Below are 19,020 nucleotides of genomic sequence, written 5' to 3'. Positions count from 1 at the left end.
AATTGCGATAAAATATGCAAATATCAATTCAGTGCGGTTCCAAGTGAAAATTGTCGCTAAGGGTAGTAACTCACTGGGCTGCGACAGCTTGCGAACGTCATTCGCGAGAAAGTTTCAAAAGTGTCTTGAAACATTCGCGGGGCTTCTCAATTTCCTCACGTGAGTCGCAAAGTGTTGCTCCATAGTTGCTGAAATTTTGAACATGTTCAAAAAAATTTGTGTGACAAAATTTCTCTCAAAATAGCCGCAAATGTGTCACCGGTGTCGCAAAGCCGTCGCAAACCCTTCTCAAGTCAGTTTCCATGAGGCTTCCTCTACTTCCCTGCCTGCCGAGGGAAAGCTGGGCTGCGACAGCCTGCGACTAGTTGGAGACACAACAATTGCGCTAAAATATACGAATATCAGTTCAGTGTGATTCCAAGTGAAAATTGTTACTAATTAGCATATTTTATTGCAATTGTTGTGTCTCCAACTAGTCACAGGATGCCGCAGCCCAGTGAGATACTGGCTTAAGCGATACAAGGACACCTTGAAGGGGAATCTCCAGTGGTGCGACATCGAGCCCAGAGAACTGGAGGCCGCAGCCAGTGACAGAAGTCGCTGGCACACATTTTGAGGACAAATGGCGGCAGAGACTCATCGAGGCACGAGAGAGACGCCTTTCAACATCTGTCACAGCATCGAAATTCCAGTGCTCCATCTGTTCAAGACTCTGTGCTTCCAGATTTGGACTGCAGAGCCACATGAGAAGCCACAAATGAATCACACAACACAACAAGTCTTCTTCGGACACAAAGGACAATCAAGGAACTTGGTTTTCAAGCAGCTGAATTATCTTATCATTGATGTCATGACAGTCCTTGCTAATGCTAACTCTAGCTTTGCAGATGGAGCTTTGTTGACATGGGATGAACTGGGGGTGGACTCAAAGAGTAAAACAACCATTCCAAGTCATATTCAATTCAGTTCAAACCATTTGAGATTGTCCATCTTATCCATTCCATTGCAGATGACCTGGAGCTGATCCCTGCTGACTTTGGGTGAGAGACGGGGCACGACCTGGACAGGTCGCCAGTTGATCACAGAGAGACTGACAGCCATTCCTACTCACATTCACACCTATGGGTCATTTAGAGAAGCGAGTTAACCTAATCCGCATGTCTTTGTATAGGACGAAGTGGGACTGTGGGAGGAAACTGGAGCACCCAGAGGAAACCCACACAGGAAGGAACAGGAGAATTTGCAAACTCTGCACAGAAAGGACTGACATGTCCAAACGCACGACAGTGCTTCCTACTGCACCACTGTGCCACCCATTAAAGGCCTATTGTTCCACAAATCTTACCAACTGCACCATTAAAAAATAAAATCCTTGAGGTTGTGCTTTTATCGAAAAATAATCAACTTCGGGTTGTGTGATGAAGCAGTTTCTGGTACCATCCCTGTGTTCATTATTTTCCCCAACAGATCCGATTTGTAACTGAGTAACACAACATACTGTATATATTTTTTAACCATTTATTGTTACCTTGCATTCATCATTAAGTTGCATTACCATACAGAACACTTTACTGTTTATATCATTATGCTGGATAATTTTACTCGACAATCTTTGCTTGTCATTGCTGATTTGCTCAAGACTAGCATCCTGATTCCTGATCATTTCTGGAAACTGAACATGTCGCTTGCGGACCACTGATTTGAGGACAATTTGCAGGAGTTAGATGTCAAATTCAGTGCATGCGTATTTACATTTATGTCATTTCAGTGATCGAGAAATTTATGACGTGTGTAGCTGACCAAAGCTTTTCGAAGTCAAATGAACACAAACCGAATTACAGCCAGTTTTATCAGAGTAGGTTTTGATTCACAATCGAATCTGGCTGGCCCTTTCCAATATGGCGACCGCGTCAGCGTATTAACCTCGCTCGTCAGGCTGGTTAGTGGGCGGCTGTCATTTGTCACTCGTACGCATGCGTCAAAATGGTGCGCGTGCGCAGTGCAAGACGGGCAGTGACAGCGGCCTCTCCGATTATTTCTTATTGGGTGATTGACTAGCTGTAAGCTAGCTTTGTGCTAATTAGGCAAGTCACAGGAGACTTGGAAGAAGTTTCTATTTGTTTACTTTCTTTAAAAAGAAATTAAATAAATACAATTGGACATTTTCTTTAAATCCAGCTTGAGGCCTTGGTTTGTGTAGGTAGCTAGCTAGCTAGCTAGGAGCTAAGCTAGCCGAATTGTAAATGGCGTCGGATACGAGTGATGCCGAGGAATTTTATGACGCAGCGGAGGATGTCAACTTGTCTCCGTCGCCGAATGTGTGAGTACACACTCCTGACATCAGCTCAGAAAAGGTTTGACAACCGCTGCGAATTTTATCGTGTAAAAAAATAGTGGCTAATTATGCTGCAAAACGAGCTAGCTAGGCTGGATGCCAAATCGAGCTTTCCGATCTACCCAGCTGCACTACTTAGGGTTTGACGTCATGGCGTCCGCGCGCTGTCTAGTGCACTTGATGGACGTTAGAGAGGTGTTTTGTAACGCAGCCCTTGCGGTTCTAATTCATATTAACTCCTGTCGTGACTTGGACTTCCTTCTTGTGGTTTTTGTTATCTGTTAAGCTGATATCATGACTCGTTCTATAAGCCTGGCCTTTTATTTGTTATTTACTTGGTTATCTTTGAGCTGTTTGCGTTATAAAAGAGGCACAGCAAGGCTCTGCTCGAGTGCAGGGCTTTATCAGTCTCCAACTCACCTGACAGGTTACTGGTTAAAACAAGATAAAACTCGAGTTCACACAAAACAAACTCCTGTTATTCATTAAAGCTGCTTCAAATATGTAAAAACGGTGTGTTGAAGAATAATAAATCGTTTAAACATGTTCATACGTTAGGGCTAACACGAGTATAGTGTCCAGGAACATCTCTGTATGACCTTTACTCTTGTCTTTAGATTTGCCAAAAGAGTCGGCTCTTTGAGTCGGATCTTTTAGGTGAATCATGAGAGTCGACACACTGTGAGCAAAACAGCTCCAAAGCATGATGTATAAGAGTTGGTACAGTGTTCGTATAATCTCATCTCATCTCGTTATCTCTAGCCGCTTTATCCTGTCCTACAGGGTCGCAGGCAAGCTGGAGCCTATCCTATCGGGGTACACCCTGGACAAGTCGCCAGGTCATCACAGGGCTGACACAGACAGCCATTCACACTCTCATTCACACCTACAGTCAATTTAGAGTCACCAGTTAACCTAACCTGCATGTCTTTGGACTGTGGAGGAAACCGGAGCACCTGGAGGAAACCCACGGGGAGAACATGCAAACTCCACACACAAAGGCCCTCGCCGGCCACGGGGCTCGAACCCGGACCTTCTTGCTGTGAGGCGACAGCGCTAACCACTACACCACCGTGCCGCCTGTTCATATAATTATTATTATTTTTTTGTGTGTGTGTCATCTGACCAGAAAATTTTCCTCCAGAAGGTTTTTTTCCTGACCCGTGTGGCCTTGAGTCAATTTGAAGGTGTTCATTTTGGAGCAGGGGCTTCTTTCGGGCGGCACGGTCGCTTCACAGCAAGAAGGTTCCGGGTTCGAAGTCTGCGTGGGTTTCCCCCACAGTCCAGAAACATGCGGTTAGGTTAATACGGGATGGCCTTGGACTGAGGTGCCCTTGAGCAAGGTACCTGACCCCTGACTGCTCCCTGGGCGCTGTGTGTGCATGTGTTCACTGCTTCAGATGGGTTAAATGCAGAGGATGAATTTCACTGTGCTTGAAGTGTGCATGTGACAAATAAAGGTTTCTTCTTCTTGGACGGTAGCCTCTCGGTCCACGGCGATATAAAACTCGCTTGACTGTAGACACTGACGCTGGTGTTCCAGCAGCTTCCAGTTGATGCCAGCCTTGTGCTTTGGTGATTCCTGACCATCTGAACCAATTCCCTCTGAGCTGAAGGGGACAGTTTAGGTCTTTCCTATTTGTACTGTGTGTTGATCGAACCAGCCCTTTTTATGTTGGCACAGAGAAAGTACTTGGTGTAATCGATCGTCATCTTTTAATAGGAAGTTAAGAGGCCAGTCGTAAGAGTATACAATCCACATAAAAGAAGAGTTCAGAGAAATCGCTGAAATCCTAATATTGCCATGACGTTCATATATATACTCCTTTTTTTTTCCTAATTTAAAAGAAAAAAAAATCAATTTGAGTGTAGGCTCTAAAACGTGTCGTGTTGTCTTTTGTTTCCTCAGGTCACCTGCGAAGTTTGTTCTTCCTCAGTCTCAGGTAAAGATGATGTCACTTGGTTCGGGTTTGTTTGATCACCATTTCACGTTTCAGCATGTTGAAATGAGCACATCTCGCTCAAACCGTAATCTAACTCTGTCTCAAATGTTCACCGTGTCAGGATTTCTGCTGAAACCAGTATTGCGGCGTCATCACTACATGTTTATCTGCAGGTGGTCAGAATGACAAAGCAGTCGTTACAGTAGGCGTGTAATTAACACAATCTGTATCTTATTATTGCGACGCATTACTGTATTCGGACTTGAACCTGAAGTGGGTGTGGCTTGTTAATCAGCACAGTAAATAACGACACGCGTTTTTAATCTGCCTTTTTCCTTCCGGTTGTCTGTAGGGTCCTGAGAATCCAGTACAAGAAGAAAGTGCTTCGTCAGAGCCTCGCCATGACGACTCTCTCCAGGTTACACTTGTTTCTCCCTTCCATCTGTATCTGTGAGAGATGAACTGATCACGAATACGGCTGAATGTTAGTCTGTAAGCAGTGAAACACGATGCTGCTCTACAGCGTTGTTCCTGTGTGTGTGTGTGATTCAGACTCTGAGAGCTCTGATCCATGAGCGTTTTGGCCGAGTCCCAAGCTCGCTCCATCTGACAACAAAAGACACATTTGTTGCTACAGTGGAGCTTTCAGACACCCTGTAGTGTTTCTTTAATAAACACGCACCTCTTTAGTAGTGCTACTGACGTCCCGTTTCCCAGGAGACAGCGGCGTAGCCAGGAATTCATTTCACATAGAGGATGAGGAAATAAAACCAGACATTTATTATTTAAAGCACAATATAATATTCCACCACGCAGTACGTCCGTATTAGTAACGTTAACAAGGGTACAAATGAAAATTCTTTTTTCTTTTCTGACGGTTCCACCAAAAATAAAATTAGATCTACACCTTGTGTGCTTTCACACTTGGTCGCTTCGATATCCCTGAGCTTGGAGTGCTAGCTAGCCATAGGGAGTAGCTTTCAAACTGGAAAAATGCCCAGTCCTGATTGGTTAATCCTGTTTCTCATGGTAGCAGCTGTTAGCCAATAAAATGCTCTTAAATAATCGAAGGGATGCATGTGTTTGATGTTTGGGTGATTAAATATGGACAAATCATAATGATGAATTCATTATTAATATTATAATAATGCAGTAATGTGCGAAACATGTTATTTGCGATGTATGTAACTAGCTGCACTATATCTGTTCTGTTAAGCGCAACAAATAAGCAGTTTGGATCAGTCAGAACCCGCGTCTTTTCTCGTAGAGATTATTTCCCATAGGTTGGAAACGGCGTCCTTCGAAGATCCGCGTTAATCCGTCCGCTTCTCTGTCTCCAGATCATTGACAGTATTATAGAGGAGAGTCAGAAAGGGGGCGGAGTCGAGGAGGATCTGCTGAGCAGTGAAGAAAAAAGCTCCACCCCCTCACTTCCGGACCCTCCAGTAGCTCCGGATTTTCCCCTAGCTCCGGCCGAATGTGATGTCGGACAGGAAGTGACGTTGCAGGACACACAGGAAGTGGCTGCCGATGGAGCTCAGGCATCTCAGGAAGGAATTTCTCCTCCTCCGGATATCACGCGCGCTCTGGGGCCGGCTCAATCCGCCGACACGGACACGCCCAAAACGGCGGACATCTTGGATCAGGTGCCGCTCGGAGACAAGTTGGAGTCGGACTCCTCCGTCCCGTCAAAGCCTCCCAGGCAGATTACGGTAGAGCCGGATATCGTAGCGAGCACCAAGAAAACTCCTCCCACGAGACCACCACCTCCCGGCGTAGCTCCACCCCCCAGGCCGCCACCCCCGGCACGTCCCTCTCTCCCGACCGGGAAAAAATCTCAGGAAAGTCTTCGGCCCACGCAGCTGGAAGGTGAGACGTCTGTTATTTTGTTATTAAAACATGTGATCTGTCGTTTGAGGTGAACTTGAGCCAGATACGATATTAAAATAAGCTGTGCTGTGATTGGTCAGTGTCTGTAGAGGGAGCAGATGAGCTGTGCGGATTGGTCACTCCCAACTCCAGCGTGAGAGGACTCACGAAAGAGCTGCAGCACTCTCTGGACCTCGCTAGCGCCACCAGCGGGGATAAAGTGGTGACTGCGCAGGTGAGCTGCTCCTGCAATTTTTACATCATGCACAGAGTCCGTGATGATTTTATTGTTATATTATCATCATTTCAGTTGTTCAAAACGAACGAGCTCTGATTTCGTGGAAACGTGCGTCTGTGTGTAGGAAACTGATGATCGAGAGCCCAGTCCGAGTGGCAGTGAAACTCCTGGGCCCCAGAGACCGCGCTCGAACTCGGGCAGAGAGCTCACTGATGAGGTGCGTGTGTGTGTGTGTGTGAGAGAGAGAGAGAGGTGTTCGATCTCCAGTCATTCTTCACGGTTTTCTGTGTCCATGTAGGAGATCTTGGCGAGCGTGATGATTAAGAACCTGGACACGGGAGAGGAGATCCCACTGAACCAGGCTGAGGAGAAACTCCCAGCTGGAATCAACCCACTCACGCTGCACATCATGAGGAGGACCAAGGAGTACATCACGTACGGCTACCATGTTACCCATACTGCACCTGGTTCACGTTAAACACTGAGCGATAATCCTAACACGATACTCGAAGCCATTTCTTTGATACAGAACATCTTGCTAACAAACAGTAGTTGCATTTAAAAAAAAAAAAAAAAAGCTGAGAACAATGCTACTTTTATATGATGTCTATTAGGGCTGGGCGAGATGATCATATGATATCGATATCGTGATAAACAATGTCACGATACTCTTTTCTGAGATGTATAATCCATTACTTTTTTTTCTTCTTAACTAAATGGAATTATGCGAAGGCAGTTGTGTTTTGTGTTTTTAATGTCAGCTGAATTGTTTATCGTGACGTGATAGTCATATCGCCCAGCCCTAATTTCTACTTTAAAGACTTGAGACACATTACAGAAGTTGCTTCTAATCAGCTATTTTAAAAAACTAAACATTTATATAAAAATGTAACTGATATTGTCAGGTACCTCTGCTATGTGAGAGGAAACGTATCGCGAGTTGTTTATCACGATACAGTATTTAGTATCGTATTGACTAGCCTTAGTCCCAGTGCACTGTTTACACCACATCCGATTTCTCATCACACGTAATCATGGAAAGGTTTGTTGAACTCCAGTACACGTATCTTTTAGATTAGTGTGCAATTAAAAAAAAAAAAAAAAAGTCACATGACAAAGCCAGGTTCGTTTGTTTTGGCCCCCACCCCCCCGAAGACGAGCGTGACCCAATTTAGAATAAAAATCCAGACTTGAACCATGAGGCATAGGGAAAGAGCTGCGGTTTTATAGACGTCTTTAAAAGTCCTCAGAGTAACATCAGTGCAGCAAAACAAGGCGACGAGCTATTTCCCCGTCACGCCTTTAATTTTTGGACCGTATATCTGTCGCGCCGTGTCTCCAGGGTCTTTTCCAGAGTGAAATGTATCCGTAATCCCATTCTCCACACGCCGATTTGTCCTCATTTTACAGCAGAACTGCAGTAACACATGGCTGCGTCCCTAAAGCGCCACCGCTAATCTCTTCTGTTTCCTTTATTTTTAACCGCACTGAAGGAATTTAAAGGAGTACTTCTTCCCAAAATGGCTAATCACGACTGAAGGCGAGCGTTAACAACCCAGCGTGATCATGTTGTACTGTGCGCTTGAGAAAGTTTAGTTCTACAGCCTGATTCTGTCCTCTCTCCACAGGAACGACGCCGCTCAGTCAGACGACGACGATAAGAGTCAGCCGCCGCTGACCGACTCGGACGGAGGAAAACTCAGACAGAAAACGTAAAAAAAAAAAATTGAATGTTCATCACATGATCGTTTTATTTTGATTTCTCTTTTTTATTCCTGTTCTTTTGCCTTCCTCGTGCAGAACCCAGCTGAAGAAGTTCCTGGGCAAGTCGGTGAAGCGGGCGAAGCACCTCGCGGAGGAGTACGGCGAGCGCGCGGTGAACAAGGTGAAGAGTGTCCGGGACGAGGTGTTCCACTCGGAGCAGGACGAGCCATCCTCCAGCGATGACGAGGGCATGCCGTACACGCGGCCCGTCAAATTCAAAGCGGCGCACGGGTTCAAGGGTCCGTTTGACTTCGACCACATCCGAGTGGTGCAGGACCTCAGCGGAGAGCACATGGTGAGGAGGAGGAGGGAACCAGACCAAATGGGTGGGGCATGTGAAGTACGCCGTTTGTTTTCTTGATGACGCTGAAATAACGTGTCGTGTGTTGTTCAGGGAGCGGTCTGGACGATGAAGTTCTCTCACTGCGGCCGGCTCCTGGCTACAGCCGGTCAGGACAACGTGGTTCGCATCTGGGTCCTAAAAAACGCCTACGACTACTTTAACAACATGAGGATCAAATACAACACGGAAGGTAAAAACGAACACACACACCGCCGTTGTGCAGCGCGAGGCTCAGTGTGCTGTGAAAGGAAAATAATAAATTGTTCAGTGAGTCGAAGCAACTCTGCTTCGTCACAGCATTTCACTGTTGATTATTTTACTCTCTTGCTGTAGGTCGCGTCTCACCTTCGCCCTCTCAAGAGAGTTTGTGCTCCTCCAAGTCTGACACTGAAGGAGGGGTAAGACACACACAGCACTCTCTTTCTTATATGCACTGGAAAAAATATAGAATCTTTATATAACTGAGACGTTTTAAAGCTCGACTGCCTTTCAGATTTTAAGTGTAGGTCATAAAAATAATTTTCCCCGACAGCCTATGATTTTTGTTTAGCAGACTGAAAGCTACTGAACTCAAATCAGACTTCCAATTTTATTAGCTTTTTCCAAATAGAACAATTAATGAATTTAAGGCCACGTGACCTTAAATTCTCCGCTATTTTTTTTTCCTGCTTCACCATGACCCAATACAAGATACTACGTCATGCATCACATCTCGTCACGTGGTGGGCTTTCTCCGTTCGCGCAAGGCATTGTGGGATACAGATTTGAAACGGGAGAGAAAAACGGAGGACGCGAGTGTGCGAATGAAACGTGAAAGACCGACTACAGTAACGGAAAGAAAGCGAGAAGAAAAGACGTTCCAGTATGTTCTATACGAAGGAAAGGAAACGCAGGACCAAATAGGGCTGCACGATTATGGAAAAAATGATAATCACGATTATCTTGATCAAAATTGTAATCACGATTATTAATCACGATTATTCTTGATGTTAGGGAAATCACTTAAATTTTATTTCGCTATATTCAAACAAACAATATGAACAGCTTTCAGTGCAGAATGAGATTTTAAAAGAGAAATTCTGATTTCCAAATGACAAATAAATGAAATTTATCCAAGAAATTACCAAAGGATGAAGGAACTGAAAACTCAATTGCAACAATTACATAGCATTATACTGAGGCTGAATCCAAAATACGTCCAAATAACAGAACTTGAGCCCTTTCGAGGGACGAACTCCTCCTCACCTCCGCCTGCTTCTTCAGACGCAGATGGACTCTGTTGTTCCGACATAAGCCGCTTTTCCACTACAAACGCGGCTGAGCCGTGCCGTGCCGAGTCGAGCTGAGCGGGGCTGTTGGAGTTGCATTTCGACTACAACCGCGCTGAACCGTGCTGGCTGGAAGTGGGTGGACACATTGGGTGGAGTTAGCGAAAGTGGGTGGACGTCAGGTGATGTCGTTAAGCAGCGCAAACAGTGACATCAGTGACAGTGGCGGAACAAGTCAGAGCCGGGCCGGGGGCGGGGCAAATGACCGGGCCCTTTATTAAAGCTTATCATAACATCATTTTAGGCTACAAAATGTCCGCAACTGCGGTGTTTACCAATTTCAACACTACCGGGTGCAACTATGTTATTTAGTACATCAAGTCCTTCAAACGAACATGTAACTCAGAAACAAAAAACATTAGGATACTGTACATGGCTCATAATAAAACATCAATAGCCTATACTGCGCACATTATTTGAAGGGCATACGAATGAGCGCTCAGAGTGGTGACAGGAAGAGTCAGAAATAAAAGGAGGGCGGTGCAAACCTCACTGAATGCACTGTGTTTACCAATTTCAACACTACGGGGTGCAACTATGTTATTTTGTACATTAAGTCCTTCAAACGAACATGTAACTCAAACAAAAAAACATTCGGCGACATACTGTACATGGCTCATAATAAAACATCAATAGCCTACTGCGCGCATTATTTGAAGGGCATACGGCGAGCCTTGCGCTCCGCGAACTCGTCCACGATGCTCTGTATGTCACTGATTCAGTGATCTTTTAAGCGGTAGTCTCACGACCCGAATAGTAAACAATAAACATGGAGGACATGGAGTCGTTAGTGTTGCTGGTCTTGGTGCTGTGGCTTGTTGTCACCGACAACGCCAACAGATACTGGCAAGAGCGTATAGATGAGGCGAGGCGCATAAGGCTTCAGAAATTCTCGTAATTCGTAATTCTTCTTCTTCCGGGTTTGCGGTGTTTACAGATCCCAGCGCGCTCGCGGGGCGTGTGTGGGCATGTGAGGACACGCCTCCTCACCAATCAGTGCACAGGGGAGTGTCTGCTCACGCCCCCAGCCTCAGTCGGCACGGTTTGGCTCGCTTCAGCCCCACTCCAAAACGGTGCGAGTTTTAGGGGCTAAGCAGGGCTGAAACGAGCTGAGTCGTGCTGGTTTTTGGTAGTCGAAACGCGAGCCGTGTCGGGCTGAAGTGAGCTGAAAAAGGGTAGTGGAAAAGGGCCAATAGTTAGCTTTTCTCTCTCACCTCAATCTGTTACCTACTCTCACGCTATCACCCCTTGAAGAAGATACCGCCGCACTGAAGCTCTGCGCACTTGGCTTGCTTGCTTGCTTATTTAGGCGGAGTAATGAAACCTTAAATGCGTCGGTTCGCCCCCTAATGGTTTGGCGGAGTACTGGTCAAAAAGTGCTTGATCAGATATGCAGCAGAGCTCGCATTTTAAATGGAAATAAATCGCGGTTTTCATTTAATTTAATCGTGGCAGCCAAAATCGTGATTTTCGATTAAATTTGATTAATTGTGCAGCCCTAGGACCAAAACTAATAAATATGGGCGCTCAGCGAGCACCTCGGTGTGATCAGCTGTTCGTTTAGCGACAGAATGATGGAACTGTCCGTGCACGCTCAAAGGGAAACCTGCGCACGCACACGGACTTCCTCTGTCTGCTCGACTGCGCGGAGCGAGCGATTTCACGCACATTATTTGCTTTAATCCTCTCAAATTAAATAACTTCCCAGCCACAGAGTACTTGCTTAAAGGGATAGTTCGGGATTTTTGACATGAATCTGTATGGCATCCCCATCAACAGTGTCGTGCAAACACACTGACTTACCCCTGACAGCATCCTGTGAGTCCAGTTCTTGTCCAGTTTTGGTCCAGACGAAAGTAGTCCGGCAAGTTTGTTGGGGTCACGAAAGTAAAACGTTTTTCGTCTCAAAACAGTATGTGTTCAAAAGAGTGATATATTTGCATCACAAAACCGTTGCCAAATAAAAAGTCAGACCTCGAAATCGCTTGGCACCATTTTCTCTCCCTTCTTATCACTGCGCGCTGCCGCCAGGTGACAGCGAAACGCAGACCCACTAAGCTGGTGGGAGACCAAGGCTGCACTCTATCCACGGCTTACACACGTGATGGCACGGAGGATGTGTATAGTGGCAGCATCTGTCCCCCCAGAGAGGATCTTTTCAAAAGCAGGACAGATTATAACTGAGAGGAGAAATAGAATCAGAATTAACTAGTTAATTGCAGCAATTAAAGGAATAGGTAGGAAAAGGAAGGCGCAAAGACACCGCGCAGCGCCTGAAAACGGGTTTTCAGGCGCTGCGCACCCGTTTTCAGGCGCTGCGTGGTGTCTTTGCGCCTGCAGCAGTGCTTTGCCTGTGCTGTGGCTGAAAATAGTTCCAGATATAAATTGGTCTAGTAAATCCCTTCGTGTTAATTTGCATTGATATGTGAATGTACAAGTCATGAGAAATAATTATAAAAAATCTTCCGAAAGAGCTGGCTCCTTATAGTAAGAAGAGCCAAAAGAGCCGAAATTCCCATCACTAGTAAACAATGAATGAAACAGCCGTGGCTGTCACCTGGCGGCAGCGCGCAGTGATAAGAAGGGAGAGAAAATAGTGCCAAGCGATTTCGAGGTCTGACTTTTTATTTGGCAACGGTTTTGTGATGCAAATGTATCACTCTTTTGAACACATACTGTTTTGAGATGAAAAACGTTTTACTTTCGTGACCCCAACAAACTTGCCGGACAACTTTCGTCTGGACCAAAACTGGACAAGAACTGGACTCACAGGATGCTGTCAGGGGTAAGTCAGTGTGTTTGCATGACACTATTGATGGGGATGCCATACAGATTCATGTCAAAAATCCCCAACTATCCCTTTAAGGCTACTGCCCCTCATGGGGCATAGGCTGCCGACGAGAGATCTCCAGGCATCACGGTCTTGGGCTTTTTGCTCCAGGTAGCCACAGAATAGGCTTTTATTTATTTATTGAGATAAACATATCACAGTGACCAAATTTCAGAGGGAACTAAATTTCACCGATGTGATGAAATCGAAAGGCCGTCTAGCTTTAAGCCTTTGGATAAGAGCGTCTGCTAAATGCTGTAAATAGAAACATAAATCGAGATGTGTCTTTCCTGTGCGCCAGCTGACAGGAGCAGCGGTGGAGGACCCGGACCTTGAAGACAGAAACGTTCCCTTCAGGCAGGTTCCCTTCTGCAAGTATAAAGGCCACACAGCTGACCTCCTCGATCTTTCCTGGTCAAAGGTGAGCATTTTGACACCAACTCCTCTCTCTCTTTTTCTGTCTCTCCCCTGATTTTTGTTTTCCTGAGGAGTAGAAAAGCAACGAAAACGAGAAACAAGCCAAGATCGTGCCACCGTACTGTATCGCAATACTGACTGACGCCTTCGTGTCTCCGCAGAACTACTTCCTGTTGTCATCGTCCATGGATAAGACGGTGCGCTTGTGGCACATATCGAGACGGGAGTGCCTCTGCTGTTTCCAGCACATCGACTTCGTCACAGCGATCGCCTTCCATCCCAGAGTGAGTGCGTGTCCAATCCTGACGCCTGTGACCGAGAGTGTGAATGAGGAAGTGGTAACGTGTGTCCGTTCTGTGTCGTGTAGGACGACCGGTATTTTCTGAGCGGCTCTCTGGACGGTAAGCTGCGCCTGTGGAACATTCCGGATAAGAAGGTGGCTCTGTGGAATGAGGTAGACGGCCAGACGCGCCTCATCACTGCAGCCAACTTCTGCCAGAACGGCAAATACGCAGTCATCGGCACCTACGACGGACGCTGCATTTTCTACGACACAGAGGTCTGTGTTTCACTGTAGTAGGAAATTTATGGACACCTCGTGAGCTTTGCTGAACGTTCCATTCCAGATTTAATTCCTGCTTGGTTACGATGATAAGCTCTGGGAAAGTTTCTGCGCATACACACCATCTGATGCGTGCCATCTCTAAGCCATAGTTTTGTTTTATTTTCTTGTGTTTGTTTATCCACCAGCGCCTTAAGTACCACACGCAGATCCACGTGCGCTCCACCAGGGGGAGGAACCGTGTGGGTCGCAAAATTACTGGGATCGAGCCTCTGCCTGGAGAGAATAAGGTACCACAGCACGGCAGTCTTAATCACGCTTCAGACACGTGTTTAGTGTTAAATTACATACTGCTGTAAACGTTTGTTGTGAAATGAGACGGTTTTATTTTCAGATCCTGGTGACGTCAAACGACTCTCGCATTCGTCTGTACGACCTGAGAGACCTGTCGCTGTCCATGAAGTACAAAGGCTACGTGAACAGCAGCAGTCAGATCAAAGCGAGCTTCAGGTGAGGAGCGACGCCCTTGAAGGAACAGTCCACCGTATTTCCATAATGAAATATGCTCTTACCTGAATTGAGACGAGCTGCTCCGTACCTCTCCGAGCTCTGCGCGACCTCCCAGTCAGTCAGACGCGCTGTCACTCCTGTTAGCAATGTAGCTAGGCTCAGCATGGCCAATGGTATTTTTTGGGGCTGTAGTTAGATGCGACCAAACTCTTCCGCGTTTTTCCTGTTTACATAGGTTTATATGACCAGTGACATGAAACAAGTTCAGTTACACAAATTGAAACGTAGCGATTTTCTATGCTATGGAAAGTCCGCACTATAATGACAGGCATACTAACACCTTCTGCACGCTTCGGCAGCGCATTAATACGGAGCTCAGATATCAATGCGCTGCCGAAGCGCGCAGAAGGTGTTAGTACGCCTGTCATTATAGTGCGGACTTTCCATAGCATAGAAAATCGCCACGTTTCAATTTGTGTAACTGAACTTTTTTCACGTCACAGGTTTATATGACCAATGTAAACAGGAAAAATGCGGAAGAGTTTGGTCGCATCTAACTACAGCCCCAAAAAATACCATTGGCCATACTGAGCCTAGCTACATTGCTAACAGGAGTGACAGCGTGTCTGACTAATTGGGAGGTCGCGCAAAGCTCGGAGAGGTACGGAGCAGCTCGTCTCAATTCAGGTAAGAGCATATTTCATTATGGAAGTACGGTGAACTGTTCCTTTAAAGTGATGGCGCATAAAAAATAATAGTAAGTGTTGCCAGGCAAAACAAACCTTGCCCGGCAGCACTTATGTCGATAATGGTAATATTTCTCAATCATCAGCTGTCAGGTTATAGTCCAATGAAAATCCATGACCTTGAGTTTGACATTTCAAGGTCATGGTGGCAACTGAAAGCTCATATGGTACTTCTCATATGTTGATAATGCTAAACATCTGGCTGTAATGAGCCATTTTAAAGTTATAGCCTTTTGAAAACTCATGACCTTCAGTTTGACCTTTCAAGGTCCCTGAAGGTCCGAGATCATGGTGCCAAATGAAAGCCCATATGGCACGTCCTGTAAATTATCTGTCTACTATCAACTGTTTAAGTTCCAGCCTGCTGAAAATCCGTGACCTTAAGTTTGACCTTTCAAGGTCAAAGATCATGGCACCAAATGAAAGGCCATATGGGAGTTCCTATATGTTCACATCTGTTTATCGTCAACCGTTTGAGTTATTATGGAAAATATGCTATTTTGACCAAAAGATTGACCTTTCCGGTGACCTTGACCTGATCACCCCCAAAATTTAATCAGGTAAGCTACGGCCCATTGCTCACCTATCCTGAAAATTTGAAGCCAATCCGTGCAACCGTCTCGATGCTCGATTGTTAAGACGCGCGCACAAACAAAAGGTCACCCAAGGTCAAAAGTCATGGTGCCAAATGAAAGCCTATACATGACTTCCTGTATGTTGAAAATGATTATCTCTCCATCTCTAACCGTTTGAGTTTTAATGGAAAGTATGCAAATTTTCGCAATGACCTTGACCCCCAACCACGAAGAAAACTGAGAGATACCCCATCATGTAGCATATCAATGGAAGCGGAATTAAAAGATGAACATTTTGGAATTGGTTTGAATTAAATATGATGAATATGAAGGAAGATATCGTGAAAAAAATATATATTTTGTCCTTTTTGGTGCCCTTGATCTTCAAAATGTTGGAGGTTCTATTTGAGACCGATGCCCAGCTATCCTGAAAGTTTCATGAAGATTGGTCCAGCCATTTTTCTGTAATGTTGCTAGCAAACAAAGAAACCCCACTGAAAACAATACCTCGCCCCCTGGTGGACGCCGTCCCAGGCGAGGGAATAATTAGTTGTGGGATATGTAAAGGTCAAGCTATGTTACGTGACCTGCGATTGATCAAGTGCAACTTGCATGGACCCCCCCCCCATAAAAAAAAAACTTGTAATCGAAACAGTCTAATTGGATTTGTAACGAGCATGTGTGCTGTCATGAAGACACGCCCACTTATAAATACAATGTGCTTGGAAATGGAATACCATCTGAATAGTACTAGTGTCCTCTGAAATATGAATTAGTGCTCATTTCTGTAACCGGGACTTATTTCCTGCTCTCCTAGTCATGATTATTCATTCATCGTGAGCGGCTCGGAGGATAAATACGTGTACATCTGGAGCACGTACCACGACCTGAGCAAATTCACCTCTGTACGAAGAGACCGCAATGACTTCTGGGAAGGCATTAAAGGTAAGCTGAGCAGAAATGAAAGTTCCTTTACTATGAAAGACGACGGTCTGTCAAAGTATATTTAATTCAAATGGCATTGTTTTTTGTAAAATAGCACGAAATTTATAGTCATCTGCATAACTTGGAAGTGTTTGATGCATTTCAGTCTTGAGGCAGGGCTTTGACGGTAGAACAATTATCCAACATGGCTGGCGTCTGAAAATATTCTTCATCCAGTCCTTTCTTTCATGTAAAATTTCTCACGGTAAACGTTTCTCGTAGCCCATAACGCAGTCGTGACGTCAGCCATCTTTGCGCCACACCCGGATCTGATTGTCCCTCAGGAGCCGGGGGCGGAGAAACCCGAAACAGAGTGCAAGAGCGACGCCGCAGACGAATCGGAGCCCATCCCGTCAGGTAACCCTGGCAACCTGCATTGCCCGGCTTTCATACAGCATATACGATATTAAACTTTTCCCGCCTCTCTTTCCATCTAGGAGCTTTAAAAACAGATCACACGGAAGTTCTCCTCTCCGCCGACTTCACAGGCGCAATCAAGGTGTTCGTCAACGTGAAAAAATACTAAGAGCTTTTAATCTGACAGACTTTATAAAAGAAGCTTTGTTTTAAAAACAGAGACGTTTCCAAGAGCATCACTTTATTGTATGTCTTTAATCTGAGGGCTATAAACCCCGCCTCCAGCTCCTCCTTCGTTTACCAGTCAGCTTCCGGTGAGTGCTCTGAGAGGGGGCGAGAATGGGGACGTTGTCAAGCCCCACCCTTTGTGCAGAGAACAGGGACCCAGGAAGTGGACATGGTGGAAGACTTTGAGGAAAATCGAGGAACATATCCGGACCACGACACACTTCTGTTCGCTTTCATCTTGCTTTTTTCCTGACAGGCAGCGATTAATTTTACAAACGAGGTTTTTTTTTTTTGGAGGGGGAGCTAAAATGTTAAAGCTAACTTGGAGCAACAGAACACACAACGAGCCTCATATATCAAACTTTCCATTAAGTTGTACGTACAGGGAACCAAAGATGGCCGTCATATTTAGAAATTTTCTTCGCACTCCTCCTCCTTTGTGATTGACCACCATTTAGTTGGAAATTTACTAGGTGTGCTCACGGTACAGCTGATTTACATTTCGCATTTAGTCACGCCCACAAGACTTCAAAGAAGGCAAAGCTGAAGAAAAAAAAAAGCAATTAAACAGTGAAAGAGCACCTCTGAAACGTTTGCCATGCATTTAAATTTTCCAATAAGGCAGCTCAGCCATTGCAGCACATCACAACAATGGACGCATGCTCACCCATCCACCTGTTCCAGGGTGCCGTTACTTTTGTCCTAATTGAACGGCTAGATTTATGGGTTTGCTTTGGAATTGCTTTCTTTCAAGTCCTCAGTATGACCAAGTTTCCTAAAACGTTCATTGTGCTCGAGTATGTAATTGAAATAAATAAGCAATTTGAACTCGACTCCACAACGGAGCCTGTAAATAAAATCGCAGTATCTCTTCACCACTTGGACGTAAGTTTCATACGAACACATTTCCAAACTGGATTTTCTTGCGCAGTGTATTTCTGGTGCGAACAAATCGGTTTGTATCCATTTTGATAAATGAGGCTTGTTAAAAACGCACCAGAGCTCAACAGCAAAAAGAAAACGTCCACGGGTGACGGAATGCTTGCGTTACGAGACTTCAGTTTTAACAGCAGAAACTAAAATAAGTCGTAGGGCCACATTTAACGTCATCAAACAGGTTGCTCAAAGTATTCGTCAAATCTGATCGCTGCCTGTTCAGAGTGGGCTTGCTAGAAGGTCCAAAGGTGCTGCAGTTTTTTTTTTTTTTTGTCGTTAATGAATGCTGAATCTCAGCTGCGTTTTTGTTCCGTTCGCAGTTACCTTGCTAATTTTTCACATCGTGCTCCGATCAGGACTTTGGCATCTGTGTTGGTCAGAAAACACTTTGGTTGCTGTTGGGTTCTTGACAAGTTTGTGGGTGAAGATTTTTTTTTTCCCCCTCTCCTGGGAGCTGATGTTATATTCAGGAAATTTTGACTGAATGGACAAAAGTTGAATTATCCAGTTTGTTACAACCCCAAGCCATGCTGCTGTTTCTCTCTCTCTCGCGCTCTCTCTCTCCTGTTTGTGTTGAATGTTATGTATGAGCCACATATCATAAATTACAGATTCATGTCTGATCAGAGTGATGTAAGCTAGGAGCCCTGCACTCTCACAAATTCCTAACCGGGTCCTGTTCATTGTGTTTGAGCTCCTAAGACCATTTCAGATTTGTCTCTATCAGTGTTACTGTATGCTTGTAAAAAAAATAATTGAACCACTTTTTTTAATTAAAGGATTCATTAAAGAATAAAAGTATAATGGTTTTCGAATGTAACATGATAAATCTTGGGTCAACAAAGTATTTGTCAACTTTTTTTTAAAAAAGTCTTCAGTAAGTGCTTGGGTCTGTCTGTTTTTTAGCAGGGGGGAAAATTCAGTATAAAAAAATGTTTTAAATGGAATTAAATACAATGGCAACTTTTTACCAGTCAAGCCCTACCGTTATATCAACTTAAGAGTTTCTAAAAGAACATAGAGCAGGCAACTTCATGAATTATCTCCAAGACTCT

The 19,020-nt window shown here is 45.0% G+C and overlaps 1 protein-coding gene across 1 annotated transcript; it reads left to right on the top strand.

Annotated features, from left to right (window-relative positions):
• Nucleotides 1–1,986: 1,986 nt before the first annotated feature.
• Nucleotides 1,987–18,763, top strand: wdr44 (WD repeat domain 44). Its single transcript, XM_060912462.1, has 19 exons — nt 1,987–2,320; nt 4,245–4,278; nt 4,631–4,696; nt 5,619–6,147; nt 6,249–6,382; nt 6,510–6,602; nt 6,684–6,820; nt 8,014–8,097; nt 8,186–8,444; nt 8,544–8,682; nt 8,826–8,890; nt 12,952–13,071; nt 13,229–13,351; nt 13,435–13,626; nt 13,818–13,919; nt 14,024–14,139; nt 16,278–16,405; nt 16,667–16,801; nt 16,882–18,763. The coding sequence occupies exons 1-19, from the start codon at nt 2,244–2,246 to the stop codon at nt 16,968–16,970; spliced, it is 2,622 nt and encodes an 873-aa protein (XP_060768445.1). The 5' UTR covers nt 1,987–2,243; the 3' UTR covers nt 16,971–18,763.
• The last annotated feature ends 257 nt before the right edge of the window (nt 18,764–19,020 follow it).

The sequence above is a fragment of the Neoarius graeffei genome, chromosome 28 (assembly GCF_027579695.1).
Source record: "Neoarius graeffei isolate fNeoGra1 chromosome 28, fNeoGra1.pri, whole genome shotgun sequence".
Taxonomy (NCBI): domain Eukaryota; kingdom Metazoa; phylum Chordata; class Actinopteri; order Siluriformes; family Ariidae; genus Neoarius; species Neoarius graeffei.
This window is presented reverse-complemented; position numbering and strand designations above follow the sequence as displayed.

Excerpts from the sequence above, each read along its gene's own strand:
- wdr44 (XM_060912462.1), top strand. The coding sequence starts at position 2,244 with ATGGCGTCGGATACGAGTGATGCCGAGGAATTTTATGACGCAGCGGAG. Across the intron at positions 8,098-8,185 it reads GGAAAACTCAGACAGAAAAC|AACCCAGCTGAAGAAGTTCC; the intron begins GTAAAAAAAAAA and ends TTCCTCGTGCAG. Across the intron at positions 16,406-16,666 it reads CTTCTGGGAAGGCATTAAAG|CCCATAACGCAGTCGTGACG; the intron begins GTAAGCTGAGCA and ends CGTTTCTCGTAG.